Genomic DNA, 18555 nt, shown 5'->3' with positions numbered 1-18555 from the left:
AGAAGTTAAACAAATTTTTATACAAGCTAAATTTTGCTGTTTAAACGTTTCAGCTGAGGATACAATAGGGAAAGAGATTGTAAAGAGGTGGTGCTCACCTCATCCTGTCTGCTTTAATCCTCTAATTAACAAGCAGAGTAATGAGTTGATGAAGTGACTGATTAGTTGACCTCTGACCCTGAAACCCTGACCTCTGCACCTTCCCCACTAGCCCCTGCCGATGGACGGGGAACATCTTTAGTGTACTGGCACTCCTTGTGTGTGTGTGTGTGTGTGTGAGTTTGTGTGTGCCTGAAGAGGTGCAAAAACAATAATAAATAAATCAGCGAGCAACAGAAAACTTCAAGTAAACAAACAATAGCAAAGGGAAAGACACTGATGTCACCTGAGAGATCTGTCTTGTCTCGTGTTCCAGCGTAGGTTTATCTAAGGCCAGTGTGAAGGGACAAAACAACAAAGAGGATGAGATGGTAGATAGTGTGCTGTGTAGCCATATCAGATGAACACAACTCCCATTATAATATCTGATAGCTCACTCATTTGAATCAGGCTTCATATCTTCATTATGGATGTGGAACTTGGGCTCAGTGCTCCGGCAGATGGCCTCATATTTGAAACACAGACACAGGCTCTTGTGTCTTAAGCCTCTGTTTCTACAATTAACAGTACAGCCAGAACTTTTTTTTTCTTAATATATGATGAAATGCAAAACCACAAACACACACCTACTTAGATCAATATTGGCATCCAGATGCATACAGTGACACTCAGAATGTGTTGTTACCATATAGCTGCCTCTAGAGGGTGTTTTTGCCACACACAGATAATATACTGTAGATATTAACTAGTTATCACTTGAGTCATTGTCTCTGCTAGACACACAAACAAGTACATATATCCAAGATTAATGGTATGTGTGTGGACATACACACTTGCACACTTTGCACACTCTTCTCCCACTGTTGTGAATTTGGGATGAGGATAGAGGAGGTATCCTGTAGTCTCTCATACCTCAATTGTGTGTGTGTGTGTGTGTGTGTGTGTGTGTGTGTGTGTGCGTGCTGGCTTTACGGTTATTTGTCTGTCTTTTCCCGTCATTAACAGGACCTGTTTCTTTGTGTGTTCAGGTGGAGGAGTTGTGAGGATGTTTGACTCGGTCTATGATTTGTATTTTATGGTGAGCTAAGCAACAACAGCAGTCCGAAGCATGAACAAATTAGCAGGTTTATGTTGTGTGTTGTTTAGTCTATTTGTTTGTGCGTCTGTTTGTATTTCCTGTCTTACTGATTTCCTCGTTGACTCTTTGTGTGTTCTCATCCCTGTTCTTCCTGAGAGCCCGGTGGTCCTCTTCTTCCCCCCTTTTCAGAACTCACCACACTCTCTCTCTTTCCCTTCCTGTCTTTCTCCCTCTCTCGGTCACGCAGACTCATTCACATCTACATCCACCCTCACATCCAGTCCCTCCCCCACATTCATCTGTAGTCTTCTCTCTCTGTCCCCTGCGTGGCTTTGTGCTGCTGCCACAATGCCAGGGGCCAGGCGATGAGGTCACTCTCCACAGGAGAGCTGCAGGCCTGACTGAACCTCGACCATCCCCACCACCATCCAGCTTACAGAACAGGCCAGCAGTCTCACCTCCCCCAGCGCACCGCATCTCTGCCTCAGCTCAGACGACTTCACCTTTACGCCCATGCAAACCACAGGACACGGACATGAACATAATAATTCGTAGGAAGTTCGTATCAGCCAATCTGCATGCTTGCAAGCCTCTGCAGACAAACACACGTGTACATGTGTATAAGAGAGTACACGAATGAACAGATAGCTGGAAACTTTTGTCCTCTCTCACACCCTCTGCTGTATTTCAACCTGTCCCCTGCTGCCTCTTCTGCCCTCCAGCCATCTTTCTCCATCCTTCACTCAATCTATTTCTCCATCCAGTAATGAGTCATATAGTAGTGTTAGTGTCTGGAGTCCTTTCAGAAAGCTGTATCCCTTCCAAAATGTACCCCAGAGTCAATACGGGACAGTTTTCCAGCTAGTTATGATTCATCCCTGCCTTTTCAGCTGCTTATACCATCAATGAGAGTGTGTGTTTTTGTGCGTTTGCATGCGTGGGTATAGTGAGGGTTAGATGTGTTTGCCCGTTCATTTATGTGTTTGCGGATCCTTACAAAAATGGTGTGCGACTGTGTGTTTCTGTACATGTATGCATGTACAGCACACATGCATGTTTGTCTTGCAGTAAACAGGAAAACAGAGAGAAACTGGCCTTCCTTTTGGATCCGAACAGTTGGATCAAATGTCTACAATAAGAGAAACAGTGAATCACCCTCAGTGTCACCTCACAAAATGGTCCTGGCTGAGTACTTCAACTGCTGAGAGAGTGAAAGTAGTGCAGTAGTAGAAGAGAGCAAGTGTATATAAAAAAAAAAATCAGTGTTAACACTTTAAAGCTTACACACGCCTGTGTATGTATGTCAGTGTTTGTGTAGCAGTACACTGGTTTGGAATGATGCATGGCATTCGTGAACGTGGACAGTGTCACGATTCATTTTATGTGAATGAATATGTAGGGTAAATGTACAATCGTGCATGACACTGACTTCCGAGTGAGCGTTTGCCCCTGCTGTGAGGACATGATGTTCCTGCAACCCTTCAGTGGCTTTATAGCTCAGCTAGGCCCAAAGTACAACCTACACACTGACCACCACACATTAGACGGGGACGGAGCAGCCCAGCGCCCTATACAGAATAGCCCTAGTTGGCCCATGGCCTCCTATTGTATACATCCCGTCTGCTTTGTCTATGCTACTGTGATAGGTTCCAGCGCACAGGCACAGACAAGAGTCTAGTTATAGCGTGTTAATTCTCCCATGACCTACTCATTGGTGTGTGGGTGTCACTCTGGTCGAGTTTCATTTAGATAAGAGGCGCTCAGCCCATTTCCATGCTTGATAACCTTGAATGTGCGATGTCTCAGGGAACTTGTAGATAGTAGGCCACCATAGAGCAATTGGGTTTTTCAGGCAATAGATTTTTTTAAAAGTTGCCGGACAAATGCTGCTATCTAGTTACAGTATGTACATTAACTTGACTATCAAGAGGGCTCTCGGTGAGTTTTAGGGCTTTACAGTTTTTTGTGTTATAAGTGCTACAGTATTTTGATTCACATCTCTATAAAAACTTATACATGATAACAATTCTGCTGTATTTGCATTAGCAGAGAGATCTGTTTTATCTCACCAAGCACTCGCAATTTCTCCATAATTTTCATTAACAACTTGCAAGGTTGTTTTACACCACATGGTGGACGGTGCAAATGCAGAAATAAAAACAAATCTGATGTGTATAAGAGAGAGAGAGAGAGAGAGAGAGAGAGAGATGAAGGAGTAACATATTGAAAGAATATCCTTTGGAGGAAAAACAAAAATGAGGCCACCCAAACGTTTATAACAGCAGGGTTTTCCCTAAAACGAGTAGTTTGAGGATCCAAAACCATTTGAGGATCACCATACCCAAGAAGCTCATACAGGCACAAGGATGATACAAAATAAGTACTTTCATTTAAAAATAGTCTCCCTAAGAATTGTGACTGAAACTTGTGCTGTCACTTCTCGGTGAGAAAATCACGGCTCGTATTGTATCCAATAGCAGCCTCAGCGAGTCAACTTATGTTGTTGTTACAGTTCAATGAGGTTTTCAGTTAGCAAGCCGCTAACAATAGCACATTCCATGGTGGTAGCACATTATACACAAGGTGCTAGGTGGTTGCTCAACACTGTCCAGGTCTGCAGGCTGTGTGTCGGATGAAGCTGTCTGTTTACAGCAGGGAAGGCCTTACGTCAGTCAGATGTCAGCTATTGAATGTCGACCATTTCTCTCCCTCCCATGCACCCGCTGCACCTATTACCTCACTGACTGGTTGATGAAGTTTATACATGCACACACACACACACAAACATACACAACACACAAATACAGTGCACAGTTCTAGCCTTTTGCAGTCCTACAGTGTATACCCCCTCCTTCACTTCTCTCCATCTAGTCATCTACTCATCCCTCCCTCCCTCCTCCTCTTCCTCTCCGTCTCAATTTCCATTTGTATCCATGTGTTTCTGCGTGCATGTATAATGGGCCATGTTGTGTAAAGTCTCAGGTTTAAACCCCAACAAAAAAAAGCAATTTTGTCCCAATCTGCTTCTCAAATGCTTATCCTGTTCTAGTGCTTGTCTTCTTCGAGGTGGGAATGAGGGAGGAGGGAGGGTTAGGGTGGAGAAGAGAGGAGAGGAAAGGACATGCCCTCGAGACAGCGGCATGTCTTGTGATGTTTAGCGACGTGTCAGGATGTGTGTGTGTGTGTGTGTGTGTGTTTGAGAGAGTGAGAGAGGGAGGGAGAGAGAGAATGAGACACAGCTCTTGGCACCTGTACACAATGTATAGGGTTATTTCATCTGTGTATAATATATTTGTGTGCATTTGGTGGAATTACGTCTTTTTTAACTCTGCATATCAGGTGAGGAAGAGAGTTTGTCTCTCTCTCTCTTTCTGTCTCTCCCGCTCTCTGTCTGTTTCTTTCCCTCATTCCAGTGACATGTCCCCTGTAGACACATCAGAGCGGTGGAGGTTTAGTCCTGTCAGCGCCTGATTCAGCCTGACCGTTTTTCCCCTTAAATGGAGGAGGAGGCTCGCTTTTTCCTGCCCTGGGGCAAACAACGGGAGACAGGGGGCATTAGGAAGTGTGAAAACGCACAAGCACTGAAAATACTGAATGACCTAGGCCGACAGCATGAGGAAAATTAGCTCAAGTAAGCAAAGACAGAAATAGGTTTTTATTAAAGTTAATCAACAGCACAGCAGCTTAACCACTATACAGAGCAAATGTGAGAAAGAGAAAAGGAAAGAAAGGGAGAGGCAGCAGGGTTGGACATGTTTGTGATGTTTATAGGCTGACATCATGGCTGCATCAGCAGGTGGTGTGTGTTGGATCATCAGGTAGGTCTGTATAACAGCCTTGTCATGTTGAATGCGCAGTCTGACAATGAGGGAGCAGGAAAACCTCTATCCATATCACCAGAAGGCCAGCAATGTATTCTGAGATTTAGTGAGTCTTATTTTTTTATCCCTTTTCTTAATCCAGCTCCATTTTTCATGATAGTGTGTGTTCTTTATAGACAGAATACAGGAGAGGAAGGAGAAAATAGATTAGATATCGACCCACAAGACACCATCTCAGCCAACTGAGTACTAGTACTGGAAATTATTCAGCTATTCTCTGTAGTATCACACAATAATCCTATGATTTTAAACATCAAAGATACTGATGAGGCATATATTTACAATCGTGATACTGTCAAATTACTTGATGTTTGCTCGCCGCCCTGGAACACATCCTCCTTTCTCCTCACATCCTCCTATCAACTGCTCTCAAACTCCTTTCCTCCTCAGTCTGGTCCTTTCTTCCACTGCCATGCAACTCTGCTTCTCACCTCCTTGATGCCAGTATGAATGTGTTGTATATTTGTGAGTTAGTGTGTGTGTGTGTGTGTGTGTTGGATGGGTATGTTCCAAGCAGTAGTCACAGAAGAGGAATTCGATTGTACAACCTCCACATCATTATCACAGCTGCCATTAAAGCTGATGGCAGACGTAAATTATCTTTTTAAAGCTTTTGTATGTATGAGTGTGTGTGTGTTTATGTACAAGCAAGTGTGAACAGGGTGTTCATTTAGCTCCGTCTGGTAGTAGGCCTAAGCTGTCTGGTATTCACTGCATCAGCTGGCTGTCCTTCTCAACAGCATTTTACTATTCTCAATGAAATCTCACTATTTCTCTTTTACTGTCTCTCTGTTTCTACCTTTTCTTATGTCTAAACAAACACTTCCAACCCTGTCTTTACCCTTGCCATGCTAGCATGACAGTGTTAGGAAAGCAATGGAGGCAATAAGGCCGGATTGCCCTTTCATGAAGTTGGCATTGGCAGGCTAGCAGGGTCCAAGGTGCCAGTGCCAGTTCAGTGAAAGTTCAACTTGATATTTTACAGTGTGTGAGGACTACAGTTAGGCTCAAAGGTTTCAGGAAAGCTACTGTATCAATTATTCAGCTATACAGTACAGCTATAAAGTGTATTTACTAGATAATGTATTAGCTACTGTTCATTATTGAGCAGTCCCCATGGTGACATGGGCTCCTTGATTTACACAGTTTGTTCATTTGGTCATCTTACATCTTAGACGTAAATTCACCTTTCCCTTAGTGGTCTACCAAGGGCATGGTTTGAGATTTCTTCACTCTTCATCATCAACATAAACCCTTACTACCTCTGATTGGATGACTGCACCTCTTGACTATTCAACAACATCAGATTCTGAATAAAGTTCAGCTAAGAAATAGGCTGTGTAGTTGAGGAATTACATTCCATCTTATATCAACAACAGACACCCTTGTTTAAATAAGTGATAATGAGGTTGAAGGGTTCTCGAGGTGGTATGTCTCGCCATCAACTAAAACAGTCCTCATTATTTGCTGTCTGCTGTGTATATCTGACAATGCTGAGTCAGTTCTCCAGAAATTTCTGAGCAAAAACAGAGCTTGCGAAATGTTGTCTGGCTTTGAAAGGATAAAAAATTATGCATCTCACCATCTTAGACAGAACTATGGAAAACTACGCATCTTAGACTACACTTGAACACTTTCAACAAACGTTCTCTTTCTCTCAGGTGGTCTGATCATTGCAGTACATATAAATGACACTGTTTCCTTCAGGTTTTAGCAGCAGTGTATCACCAGCATAAACGCACCGGCCCTCAGGTGCTTTGGTACTGCAGTGCGCACATACTTAGCCACACGTCTACAGTTTGAGGCAACAGGATGCATCCAGGTTTACACCCCTTATAAACCCACCAGGGCCAGGTGTGTGGGTTTAACACAGTGTGCTCCCTGCCCTCTGTTGGTTTTAAATGCAACCTCCAACATTTAATCACAGAGCTTACTCTAACTGGACCTCTTTGGATTCCGTGTACGAGAACATTAGCCCCCATTAGATTTTTGAGACAAAAATATCAGTCCAAACCACTTTTAAATTCTATTTAAAAAAAACTCTTCATTGTGCAATAGACCAGCGTGTTTTGGTGCCCATTATGTTTATCAGACCTGGAGTCTTAGAGCCCTGAGGACCAAAGCCAAGGGCAGACTGGGAAAAGGCCAATTGAGTGTTAGAAAAGTGAAGGCTCTCTTTCACTCTTTCTAGCCTTGGCCTTTTCTCTCCTTCCACATTGTTGACCATCCCTAAGTGGTCATTGCCACCAGTCGACCGACTGTTATGCCCACCTGTAAACCTCTAAGGCCAGTTCACATCAGCTCAAACAAACATAACAAACTGAACACAGCCTACTCTATGTGTATTTCCATTTATTTTCTGTTTTATTTTTGTCTTTTCTATTTTATAAATAAAATAAAGTGACTGACAGTTTGCAGGATTCTGCTGTATGGTTTCTTCTCTGCAGAGTTTTCGATCATATGCATCTGCCAATAGGACTTTATGGTGTGTGAGAAGAAATATATAGAAATCATTGTACATTGTCTATTCATTTGGCAGCTGTTAAAATCATGCTGTAGCTGTTGTATTATAAAGTATCCTGTCCAGTTTGACTAGAGGACGAATCTTATGATTTGGTGGTTGGGCACAACACACAGTGCCGGGGGTTTTCCTTTGGAGTTTGGAGGCTAATGTGAAGAAATGGGCAGCAGCTGGCACGGCCTGGTCTCTCCATTTTTTGCTGCACCTCCAGGGAGATTCAGGGCGCGTGCCAAGAGCTTTCATGTCATAAATATCCTCCTTGAATGCTTCAGTGCTTTATAATTATACCCTCTTCATTTGCCCCTTTTTTCTCTCTCTTGCTCACTCTTTAATACTACTGCCTATGTGTTATGTGTCAGTGGTGTGTCTCTGTCTTGTGTCCTGTGTGTATGTGCATACATGTTTACTGTATTTAATTAGATGAGACTGAATTAGATAGTTTATAAAAAAAAAAAAACTAAAAAAAAAATTCATTGTGTGCACACTAACAGAGCTCAGTGGGGGTGAGTTGGTTCTTCCATGTGAGTAACTTTGGCTGGTTGTGCTTAACTTTAAACTCTGGACATTAAACTGTGCACCACTTAGTCAGCCTCATAAAACGGTTTTCCATAGCGATGTGATATACCCAGAGTGAGTCACACAAAAGGCTAGTAAACAATTCTGTTCACCACCGTCATCAGTGAAACTCTAATTAATGTTTGCATGCTTATTCTTGAATTTGCTTGCGTTTTTTACATTTTGCTGACTAATCACAACTCTGCACTTGGTAGCCAAACAAAAAGCACTACTGTAGTATGTCATCCATAGCAACCTGCCATTTTAGTTAAAGTTGTTGAAATCCACAGTGCATCTCTGTAGACCTCCAAGAGCTTTTACTTCTTGGTAGACTACATTTCCAACATAAATGACCAACACAGGGCTTTCCAACTTATAGGGCACATGAAAACCAATTTTCCTCCGTCTTATGGCACAGTCATTCTTACCCTAGCATACTGTATTAGTAGCCTCATCTGGGAGGTGTAATAATAGTCATATGAGCAAAAGAGGAGAACTCCCCTTTTTACCTTTCACAACTATAAATTCCTAGTTTTTTGGTTTGTTCGCCCTTTGTCAGATGCTTACAACCTCTCACAATATTCTATTGATCCATGTAGGATTTTTTTTCCTCATCTCAATGTACAGTGTAGTCAGAGTCGGGCAGTTGTTTGTTGTCATGTGGCTTTTCAGGTGAAGTATTATCACCTTATCACCCTGTTACTTGTTGTCCTTGTTAGCCTACAAAACTTGAACATATTAAACAAATCACGTGTACATTTGGTGTCTTCGGGCCATTGCTTATATTGCTGAATTGTGCAGACTTGCGAAACAAAGCCTATTGTCTTATTTGCCAGAATCAGCAATCTGAATTACTTTCAACAGTTGTAGTGAAAATTAATCCTTCAAGCACTTACGACATGAACACTGTGCCAGCCAAATCAGCGGCACAGTGCTGCCAACCAAGACACAACTTGAAGTTCCCCTATGCGGTTGTTGATTATTTTGGTTATTGCAAAACCCCTTCCACCCAGTGAGTGAGCATTCTGGATGGGTTCCCCATTAAGCACTTGTGTAACTCAACATTCTGCGGCCCATTAAGAAACACAAAGACATGGCGGCACGCCGTGCTGTTAAAGAGCCCTTTGGTGTTAATGGCATAATGGCAGTGCTGTGTGTTGAGGTAGTAATGTAAGAGATAAGACGTCTGCTGCTGAACAAATGAACAGCTGTGTTGTAGGAGAGATTAAGGAGAAGGAGGGAAGAGGTGAGAGAGAAAGGCAGTCAACGCCAACCAGAAAGAACAACAAGCAATCCAGCTACAACAAGCAAGCCTGATTTTATTTAATTAATGACTGAAATCCCCCAAGCTAACCACATTTTATGGGTGTTTGAGAACAATAATGGGGTGTTGCAGTGTGGTGTGTGTAAGCGAGAGTGAAGGAACACATAAACTGTCATTCCCACATAGTTGCACACATACATGCATGTATACACACACTTTGTTATTCTGACTTGCTTTTTTTTTTTCTTAACAAAACCACAGTTTAATGATGAGCACAACACAATACAATGCTGGGTGTTACATAAAGGTGTCTTCTTTCTAATTGTATCCATTTAGATGTTAATTCTACCTATGACTGCATCTTTTGGCATCCTCCTTTGAAACTGATGCTTTATCGCCACACAAGCCTGCTTAGTTTATTACAAAAGTGTCATTATCTCTAGCTTCTACTTCCTGCGCTACAAACAAGCACACACACATACGGGCTTTGTACTGTCTATGTGATGTCATCGGGTTAGGGACTGTGTGCACGCCCAGGGGGATAGATTGTAAGAGTTTCAAATGAGATCAGAATGATGTCAGTGAGGATAGGATGAAAGAAATAAACAATTGGGTATTTACATAGATGCATTTTTGTTTTTGTGTACATGTGCACTAGAGTGTGTGTGCGTGTGAGGGCACGTACACATGTGTCACAGGGAAGTATCTCCACATATCTCAACCATGACAGAAGCTTTGTCTCCCTCCCTAGGGTGGAGGTGAACTTCCTAGCCCCCACAGAGTCTGCAGGGTCTCTCTTTCTATCTCTCTCTTTCTGTCTGTCTCTGTCAGAACAGCACATCCATTGTTAAGGGGCTTCCCTGCCTTTTCATAAGGTCAGAGGGGGTACAGGTAGCGGAAAGGACAAGATTAATCACTTCATCTGGGACAGGCAAGGAGGGGGGGGGCGATAGACCGAGAGATGGGAGAAATAGGTGGGGCAACAAGAGAATTAGAGGGAAGAAAAGGGTAATTGAGAGGGGAGAGGAAGAGAAAAAGTGATCGAGAACAGACATGGAGGAAGTTGGGGATGAAGAAAGGGAAAGAGAGACAGGTAAAGACGAGGGGAAGTAATTACCTGCATAAGTGTCTTTGTTGTGTTCACCGATGCATTCACTGAGGGGATGGAGAGAGGCAGGGCATGGAAAGAGAGAGGTGGTCAAGGGTAATTACCTAAACGCAGGTTTGCTTGCCTTTGATCCTCTTGCTATGACTATCTCGCTCAGTCTTGAACATCCTACTAGCCATGTGATGCATGGCTAGTAGGATCATCATCATCATCATCATCATCAACACCATCATCATCACCACTACCGAAGTACAGCCTATAGTCTTCAAAGCTAAGGAGCACAAGAAGACACCTTCTGACTCATAAATACTGTTTTCTTTCTCTATTTCCTCAGTTCAGGCTGTTGAATTGGTCTCCTCTTGATTTTTTTTTCTTTTGCGAAGGTAATTATTTTGATAGACTACACAAAATTAGTAATACGTGACCTGAAACTAAGTGCTCCGAAGCTCCCTGAATAAACAGACTCCATGCTGAGCACAGGTGGGCACAGACGTGAGGAGAGTTCAGGGCATTCCTGCAGATGTTGCTCTGACTAATCACCATCAAAGCGTTTGAGTTTGCGTGTCATACGAGAGTGCCAGTATTCATGTTTTAATCAGGAATGCCTGCGCTTAAATATGTTGTTGTACTTGTAAGTTTGTGTGTGAGTATGTTGACATATACAGCTGATTGTAGTGGTTGCGTTCACGGTACCACGTAATAGAATTTGTCTTGTATATTAGATTACTTATAAGTATGTCCCTGCATCTTTTAGCTGGTGTCTGCATACTTCAAAGAGTGAGTTTGTTTTTTGAACACGTGTGTGTGTGTGTGTGTGTGTGCGCTGCATGTCCTGGATTATGTGTGAGTCAGTGGCCAGCTGCAACACACAGGGCCTACCTGTGGGTGTAGTTGGCCTAAATCCACCTTTTTAAGTCTGCTTTTTATTCAATGTCACATAAACAAATACCAGCAGAGTCCATTCACTTCCAAACCACTCAATAACATCCTCAGATCTCTCCCCAACATCTGCTGACCTGCAGCTTTACCGGGAAAGTTCATGTAAAGACACACTTTCATGTCTGTTATGTGCAGCAAGGTGCGTTCGCCTGTGTAAGCCTTTTCATTTCTAAGTGATGCATAGCCTAGTGTACTGTCATGAACGCAGTCATATTCAACACCCACACGTTATTTTGTACAAACAAACATGTGTGTTTTCATAGGCAATATATACTCAGACACAGACAGACTGGCTCAAATACACATTCAGTGATGCATACACACACACACACACACACACACACACACACACATGCACGCATAACCGAGAACAGGCTCAAACTTGCCCCGCATTCACTCAGCAGGTCTTGTACAGTATGTCTTTGATATGCCTGACCCTCTTTTATTGTTTTTTCTATATTTCTCTATAAGACGGGTGGTATGCAACTGATTAGATAGATAAATATACCCTGAAGGTGAGAGATGGGCGGAGAGGAGGAGAGGAAGGATACTGAGTTTTCTCTTGTCCCAACACATCCCAGCAGTGGAACTTTAATCTACTGAGGCTTCATGCATTTAAATGGCCCGATTAGGAACAGTCTAACAGGCGTTTTCCCTGCCGGGCTGAAACAGAAATTAAGTACTTGCGCAGCCGTCATTTTGTTTGTTTTTTCAGCGCCTCTCTCTGAAGATACACTCAGAGAGTGTCTCTTTATACACAGAGATACAGGCGTTGATCATAGGCCTCAACAATACAGAGTCATGTTTAAGTCTATGTGCCATACCAATAATATGTAAAGAGATTATCTGACAATAACATGCCCTTAGGTTTTGTACGTTCATTTGAACTAGTTCAGTCTAAACACCAGTATTACCAGATAAGTAGTAATAATGTCATTGTTATGTTTTTGAGCCTGATGATGAACCAAACTGTGGTGGTTTTGTTGGAGTCAAATTATAAAACTTTATGCGTTCTTGTTAGCAGCTTTGTTCTTCTTTCTTGATAGTTTTTACTGAGGACAGTGGGAGTTTTGTTGGATGTGGATGACGATGATGAAATCAGTAGTGAACTCATTCAGGTGGGCGTATTGTGCACAAGTTGTGTGTGTGTGTGTGTGTGTGTGTGTGTGTGTGTGTGTGTGTTAGGGTCATCCAGAGTTCCAGGCCCGTCTCTTTGGCTATGCTACTTGTTTGTCAGTGAATAATGGCCTCAGATGACAGAGTTAACAGAGTGATGATGGCTGTCTTTCCCATCATACCGCTCTTCCAGAGAACAAACTCCTGAGTGTGTGTACTGTATGTTTTTGTATAAGAGTGAGTAAACAATTCTGAAGAATAGTTGAGTAATACACCGCAACAGATGGAATCTAATATTTGTATGTGTTCTCTCTTTCTCGCTTTCCTTCTTCCTCTTTCTCCTCTTTCGTCTCTGCCTTTTTCTCCCTCAGTGACATATTTGATGCCATGTTCCCTGTCACCCACATTGCAGGGGAAACAGTCATCCAGCAAGGTACGTATAAATGTTGTTTTCAGCTGAATTTATGTAGAGCTGCAATCACTTGTTGAGTATATCACAATTTGGTTTTCCATAATTAAAAATTTTAGAAAATTGGGATAACAGTGATATTGATATTTTTTAATGAGTGCTGTAGTTGAAAGTAGTCATGATGGTGCTATAACATGCAATAATATCAAGATTAAAATCACAATTTATAGTTGTAATAATATAATGGCAAAAAAATGAATATTACTATTTCATTCAGTCCAACTCAGTTTTGTACAAATACATTGCAATATTGCAATTTTAGCCACTAATAAAAGCCCTTGACACATGACAACATTGACACATAATGAAGGTAATGTTCAGACAGCTTTTTGATGAGCTGAGTTACATTGTATCAGCATAAATTAGATCCACCTGGCCACACTTATTGATCAGGTTTTACTTCAATAAATTGTTTCCCTCTATTCCCTCTCATTGCCTCATTCACACATTCCCTCAGTCTGCACCAGATGTCAGGTCCTTCTCGTCTGCCTAACCACAGTCTCCAAAGCCTTCAATCTAGACATCTCTGGACGTTGAAGGAACACAGAGCCTAGCAAGGCCAGACTGTATTTTTCCAGTGCCCCCCACTTAAAGTCCTATCAAATACAGACACAGACACATTCAACCACATATTTAAAACACTGAAAACACACATTCGGTCCGACAAATGCCCAGTATTAGATAATACTGTGTTCACACTTGCATAGAATCGCACTTGTAGAGCGTATCTTACAAGCACACACTCATAAACACTAAATGAGGGAAAACTGTCGGCGCTTGGACACACACTCCATCAGTCACCCCCACCTACTCTAAGACAGCATCCAGGGATATATCAGTCCTAATTTGGTGATAATAAGTCTAGCTAACTTTGCAGGCCCCCCAGTCCCAGACAGCCCATTGTTATATACACTATAGAGTGTGTGGTATACAGTATATACGGCGCTGATGTCATTGCTAATGTCTGGACTACTGTACAGCTTCAAGAAACCACCTCTGCTACTGGCCCATCACACACTATTTAGACACAGCTAGAAGTTATCGACTCTGTGGCTCGAGTGGTATTTAAACAAAGGCAGAATTTACTTTATCATAACATGCAAAATGAAGAGTGGAGATATTTTCATTGTTTCTCATATATATGCAACTTTGCAGTCTTTGATTGCAGCAATTTGATATGGTAAAGAGAAAATTAAGAATATTGTTTCAAATTTGAAATTCCAAAATAGAAAGTCAACATGTTGGTCAGCTTTATGGTGTGCCAACATTGTGGATACAAAACACATTAGTAGTCAAGGATGTAACCCATGTTCTCCTTTAGAGTACAGCCAAAGAACCTTAACAGTGTGTACGACAATTAGCTTGTGTTGAAACAAGGCCACTCTGAGTACACTGGCCTGCATACGTGTATGTGTGTGTGTGTGTGTGTGTCTGTGCACATTCTGGTCAAATATTTGCCAGGGCTCTCAGGCACAGGGGGATTGGGAGGGTGCAAAACAAAGGCTTGAGAACCAAAGTGATAAAAGACAGGAAGAGTAGAAGAAAAGAAGGACAGAGTGAGAGGGAATTGAAAGAGAGATAGATGAGATGAAAGAAAGAGAGGGAGAGACAGGGAGAGGGAGATAGCGTAGGGCCAGGTTGCAGCAGGTTGTGTGTGTGTGTGTGTGTGTGCGTGCGTGCGTGTATGTATGTGTGCGTGTGTCTGGGGTCTCCACTAGGACAGACCATCAGACAGACAAGGAGCATTTTGTGTGACAAATAGAGCTGTATGATTAACGAGCACTCTCCACTCAGTATTAATTAGCCGTGTGAACTCCTGTGAACTTTACACACAGGGTGCTCTGAGCCTTTCAACTCCTCAGGTGAACATACACACAAGAACACACACACAGTCATACACGCCCCCGCTTGGTACCTACGAAATGCATACACATGCATACTTGTGTCATGTAGACTCATGCATCATTACCCACTTGTACCTCTGAATGGAGTTGCATTTATATCTTATTGTAAGAAGTAGCTGCAGGGAGAGCTTCACAGCGCTCATGCATGTGGCTGTCAGACCTTTTTAATAATTTCCCCTGAGCCCTATGTAACAGATAGCATAATTAAAGGAACACTCTGCCATTTTTCAGCCTTATCTCCAGACGAGATGCTTTTAGCAGACATCAACCAACCAGATCCCATGGCTCGCTTCAGGTCCAGAGAAAGCACAGAATGCTTCTGTCAATGACACAACAGAGATCCAGTCAGCAAACCAGACAACATGTAGAGTTGCTTACTGTGAACATTTAATAGTAATCCAGCAATTAGTTGCAGTGGATCTAGCCTGTTAGAGACGGAGAAAGCTAAAATTCTGTATTCTTACCAAAAATCAGGTGCTGCACCTTTTTTTACTTTGGCAAGAAAATCACATCTTTCCTGACCAGAGTCTGTCCTAAAATGGTCACTATACAGGGAGCAAATCCTGATGTATGCAGTAACGCAGGCTTTCCGCCTGCACTCGGGCCAAACCGAATCATTTTTGCCCTGCAAGTGGTAAAGATCCAATAGCAAGTTGTCTCTATTTTTCATCCACCGTACGATTTTGTTTTCAAGTGTGCAATGAGCATTACAGCCTCGTGTACACCTTCTAGTCTTGTGTTCTGCTCACATTCACTGTTTCTCTTGAAAAAGAAACACATATCTCAATAGGACTACCTGATTACTAAAGGAAAATTTGTGTCTGCGTCTATTTTCTGTTCAGAGTAGCAAGCTCTCCAGCATAATAAATGAAACAGACAGATGCATAGGTTCTCTGCTAAACACACATTAATCTGGCATTATATCCATCTAACTGGTATGTCTGCATTTAAAAAAAAAACATAACTGTCAATGTCTGTGTTGCTTTGTTTTTGTGTCTATGTTCACTGTTGTGTAGACCAGTCATTATGTCATTATGTTCACTCTTTTGAACCGCACTTTGGTCATCCTATGAATCTCTCTGTACCTAACATTGTACTGAGGTGTTGTAGCTCTGCATGCTCAGGCAGCACAGTTTCAGAGTTTCCACTATTAAGCCACACAAGCAGCAGTAATAAATACTGCTGTTGCTGCAACTTTCTGCTGGCGAGGGCCCTATTTCACAAAGATATTGGCAGGGCCAGTGAAATATGCATTCGGGAGGAGGCAGGGGCTCCTTTTTACACTGGTGCTGCCCTGAAGATTTTTGAGGCCCTCAATTCTTAAAGACCAAAAGAAGGGGAAGGAATGGACGTAGACAGACATGAGGAAGAGAGTTTGAGAAAATGTATGCCTATGTGTCTTAATGTATAAGTTTCAGGATATTCAAATCTTCTAGTCCAAAAGCACAGAATTGTTTCCCATTTTGGTTTAATGGTTTAAAAGTCCACCTTTAAGAACTTAAGCAGAAGGTTGGTTCAACACCAGATATATGTTTCTTTTTTCTGCTCTCTCTCACAAACTCCCATGTTTTTTCCTCTTCTCTCCCCTCCAGGCGATGAAGGAGACAACTTTTATGTGATTGACCAAGGTGAAGTGGACGTAAGTGGCTGACAAGAAGACACAGGCACATACACAAAAACACTCCTTAAGCAAACCATTTGAGGATTCCAAATTGCAGTGTGCCTATGTTAGCTTTTATTCACTTGTTTTCAGAGGTAGGTCATAAGAGGGATTTGTGCCTCAGTGGGAAAACCCAGCCTTCTCCACTCATGTTGAGACAATGTTTCCCTCCAACAATGGACAGGTTGTATTGGATTGCCCCCATGTTTTGTTCTCTTCAAAGTTCGGTTCCACTCGGATGACAATCTGAACACGGCGCTATAGACTCCTGCACTCTGTGAAGCAGACAACTGAGAACGTCTTTTGTCTTAGCGAGCCTGACACGGAGCGATAAAGTTAAGTGGGGAGATAAAACAGGAGCTGACGGAAAGTTAAACAGGAAATGAACTTATCGGCTTACAGCGGTTAGTGCCGACTGAGAGTGGCCAAGAGGGGAGAAGCAGGTTGGCAAGCTTTGCTGAGCGTGACGCGACAAAGTCAACCCACCTGAGAGACAGAAATAAAGGAGCATATAAATACTGCATGTAGAGACGGTGCCTTGATAGAAAGGCCGTGTAAAACCAACTTAAACCAATGTTGTTGCATTGACTTGCATGGTTTCGGGTGATGCCTTGTCAAATGTGATTAGATAAGTTCTTGCTAGATTCTGGTGAAACAGTGATAGGCCCTGATGTTTTTACAGAAGGGTAGTTAAGTGCACACACAATCCTATATTTAGTCAAGTTGCAAGATAGGAAATTCAGTAAAGTAAAAAGCAGAAAATATCTGCATATTTGATTATAGTTCTGCAAGTTTATTAGATTGAACAAGCAACAATATTCATCAGGCCTGATGAAACAGTATGGAGCTATAATCCAGTGTACAGATATTCTCTGCTTTTTCCTTCAACTATTGTTTTCCCTCTTTGCCTCAGCCATCTTTAGTGTAAGGTCTTGTTTAACATCTGTGATTCAATGTATGATACTCTTAAGACCAGAACACACCACCACCATTATTTCCTATGTACAACCCCCATACCAATGGTGGCGAGGCATGTCGACACGCTGCACTGTGACACCTCACGCCACTGTCCTATTTTGAGTATCGCCTTTCCTGAAAAAACACATTTTTTTCCAGAGAAAAAGCTGTTTTGTACTTCACTAAAATTTTGGCCCAGCTACAGACATTATTTACTAGTTTGTTGTTTGCTTTTCACTTTAATTTTAACTATTTCACTTGTGCCTGTATCTAAAAGGCAAAAATTAATATTGTTGGTTGATCTGCTGCTTTCAAAACATAATCTCACTGCTCAGATTATAATTTTTTCAAGTCAGCAATCAAAAGTACACAACTACAATGGGCAACTCATCCATGGCATTTCATTGTCTCACGCTGTACTGATTGATGCCCTGCAGCACAACGCTTCCTGTTGGGGCTAGGGGCAGCACTTGATGCATGTCATATGACGCACCACGGAGCTGCGCCAGTGGTGTGTTTTCAGCTTTAGAGTCACACGGTAGAGGCTCTTTAGTGGGAAACATTGCAGTTTTATTCACACCTCTTATCTGTTTGTCATTGGCTTGCATCTTTTTAGGTATGTCGGTCAGTCTGCTCAAACACTTGGTCCAGTTGGATCTCAGGAGTAGCTATTTCTGACTCTGACCCAACTTCATGTTAAATCCACAGTTGGCCTGGTGCTCAGTCTAGCATTTTTCTTTATTGTCTACTCCAGTATGTTCAACTGGAGGTGGTCCCCTCCGGGCTGGAACTTCAACCTCTCCCTGTCTGTCACTGGTGAATCTTTGGCATCTGGCCAAAAACCATGTCACCCAAGTTGGGTGAAGAACACTCCATGCTTGTCTGTGTCTCCTTCACCTCACCGCACCATCTATCCCTCTATCTTTACAGACAGCCGCTGCCTCCCACCCACAGCTCAGGCTCTAAACTACTTCAAGCTCAGTGACGAGGTTATTAAAGTGTGG

At 42.4% G+C, this 18555-nt stretch overlaps 1 protein-coding gene across 2 annotated transcripts in view; it reads left to right on the top strand.

The window, feature by feature from the left end:
• prkar1b (protein kinase, cAMP-dependent, regulatory, type I, beta) overlaps positions 1-18555 on the top strand; it is a 66509-nt gene that overhangs the window by 26226 nt on the left and 21728 nt on the right. For both annotated transcript variants that reach the window (XM_044332266.1, XM_044332267.1), the window contains 2 exons: positions 12933-12994; positions 16527-16573. In XM_044332266.1, coding sequence (XP_044188201.1) covers positions 12933-12994; positions 16527-16573 — 109 coding nt within the window. The remainder of the gene's footprint in view (positions 1-12932; positions 12995-16526; positions 16574-18555) is intronic.

Source organism: Thunnus albacares, chromosome 17 (genome assembly GCF_914725855.1).
Source record: "Thunnus albacares chromosome 17, fThuAlb1.1, whole genome shotgun sequence".
NCBI lineage: Eukaryota > Metazoa > Chordata > Actinopteri > Scombriformes > Scombridae > Thunnus > Thunnus albacares.
The sequence above is the reverse complement of the archived record's forward strand: the minus strand, read 5'-3'. Positions and strand labels throughout refer to the sequence as shown.